The sequence below is a fragment of the Haplochromis burtoni genome, unplaced genomic scaffold (genome assembly GCF_018398535.1).
Source record: "Haplochromis burtoni strain Fernald_Lab_line unplaced genomic scaffold, NCSU_Asbu1 Contig_338, whole genome shotgun sequence".
Taxonomy (NCBI): Eukaryota; Metazoa; Chordata; class Actinopteri; order Cichliformes; family Cichlidae; genus Haplochromis; species Haplochromis burtoni.
In genome coordinates, this window is record NW_024582699.1 from 601,743 (window position 1) to 602,838 (window position 1,096).

Here is a 1,096-nt window from a genome sequence, read left to right on the forward strand (position 1 = left end):
AAAAAAAAAAAAAAAAAAAAAAAAAAAAAAAAAAAGCACATAGCCATAACATGAAACTGGGACATGCCCTCTGTTTGCAGGAAAACAAAGTCACTAACGTGATAATGTAGGAAGGAAGGTTGGAGCAGAGTCTGAAAGCACACTGATGACAAGAACAGAGCTGCGGGATAAACAGAGGGGTGACTCACCAGCCAAAGCAGAAGAGAGCCAAGTAGAAGCCCAACAGAGTGGCCACCACATGTCTGATGAAGGGACTGGTCTTACTGGGATGGAGGTAGATCCGAAACCAAACAGCCATCAGCAGGGCAAACAGCTGACATGCCACAAAGTTAACCTGCGCACAGAGACACAGTAATAAATGATAAAAATGTATGCTTTCTCTGTGTATCACTTGCATATGAAAGATTATAGTAGAAGACACTGAGCATAAAACAAAGGTGTGGTCCACCTTGTGCAATTAAATTGTCTCTAATAGTGAAAAATAAAGCAAAAAATATCCATCTATTTATGAAAACATTAATATAATATGAGTCTGACAGGTCATAGCTGGGTTGGAGGGTGTTAGAGTGGGTGTTTGAGACCTTATTTCATCTCCTAATGTCTCCAAATGGCACAGCAAAGAGGCTTTACACCAGTCAATAGTGAGATTGACTGAATCCAGTGGGAGGGGGCAAAGGAAACCTCTCAGTTTGATTAGTAACACCAAACACAGGTGGAAGATAGAAAAGAGATTCTTATACGGTATTGATCCATCTGGATTTTGCTATATCAAGGCTATTTGACACAATTGTGACAACAGCCCAAGCTAACCTTGTAATAATTGTTTGACTCACACTGTCTGTTAGGGCTGCACGATTTTGCATAAAATGAGAATCACGATTTTTTTTGCTTAGAATTGAGATCACGATTCTCTCACGATTTTCTTCTCAAATATAAATATTTATTGCACTTATTAACTGCACATCAAGTTCGTAACAGTTGAGACAGAACATGAAAACAATAAATAAACATAACAAAATAATAAATGTCTCACATTTTGTCATTGAAGAAAAATGTTGTAGCAGTAGAGGTAGTAGGGTAAGAATTTTCTTAAAGC

General features: G+C 37.9%; 1 protein-coding gene across 1 annotated transcript in view; it reads right to left on the bottom strand.

Annotated features, from left to right (window-relative positions):
- Nucleotides 1–1,096, bottom strand: part of mboat2a (membrane bound O-acyltransferase domain containing 2a) — a 45,076-nt gene that overhangs the window by 23,308 nt on the left and 20,672 nt on the right. Inside the window, exon 2 of the mRNA XM_005942344.2 lies at nucleotides 189–334. Coding sequence (XP_005942406.1) covers nucleotides 189–334 — 146 coding nt within the window. The remainder of the gene's footprint in view (nucleotides 1–188; nucleotides 335–1,096) is intronic.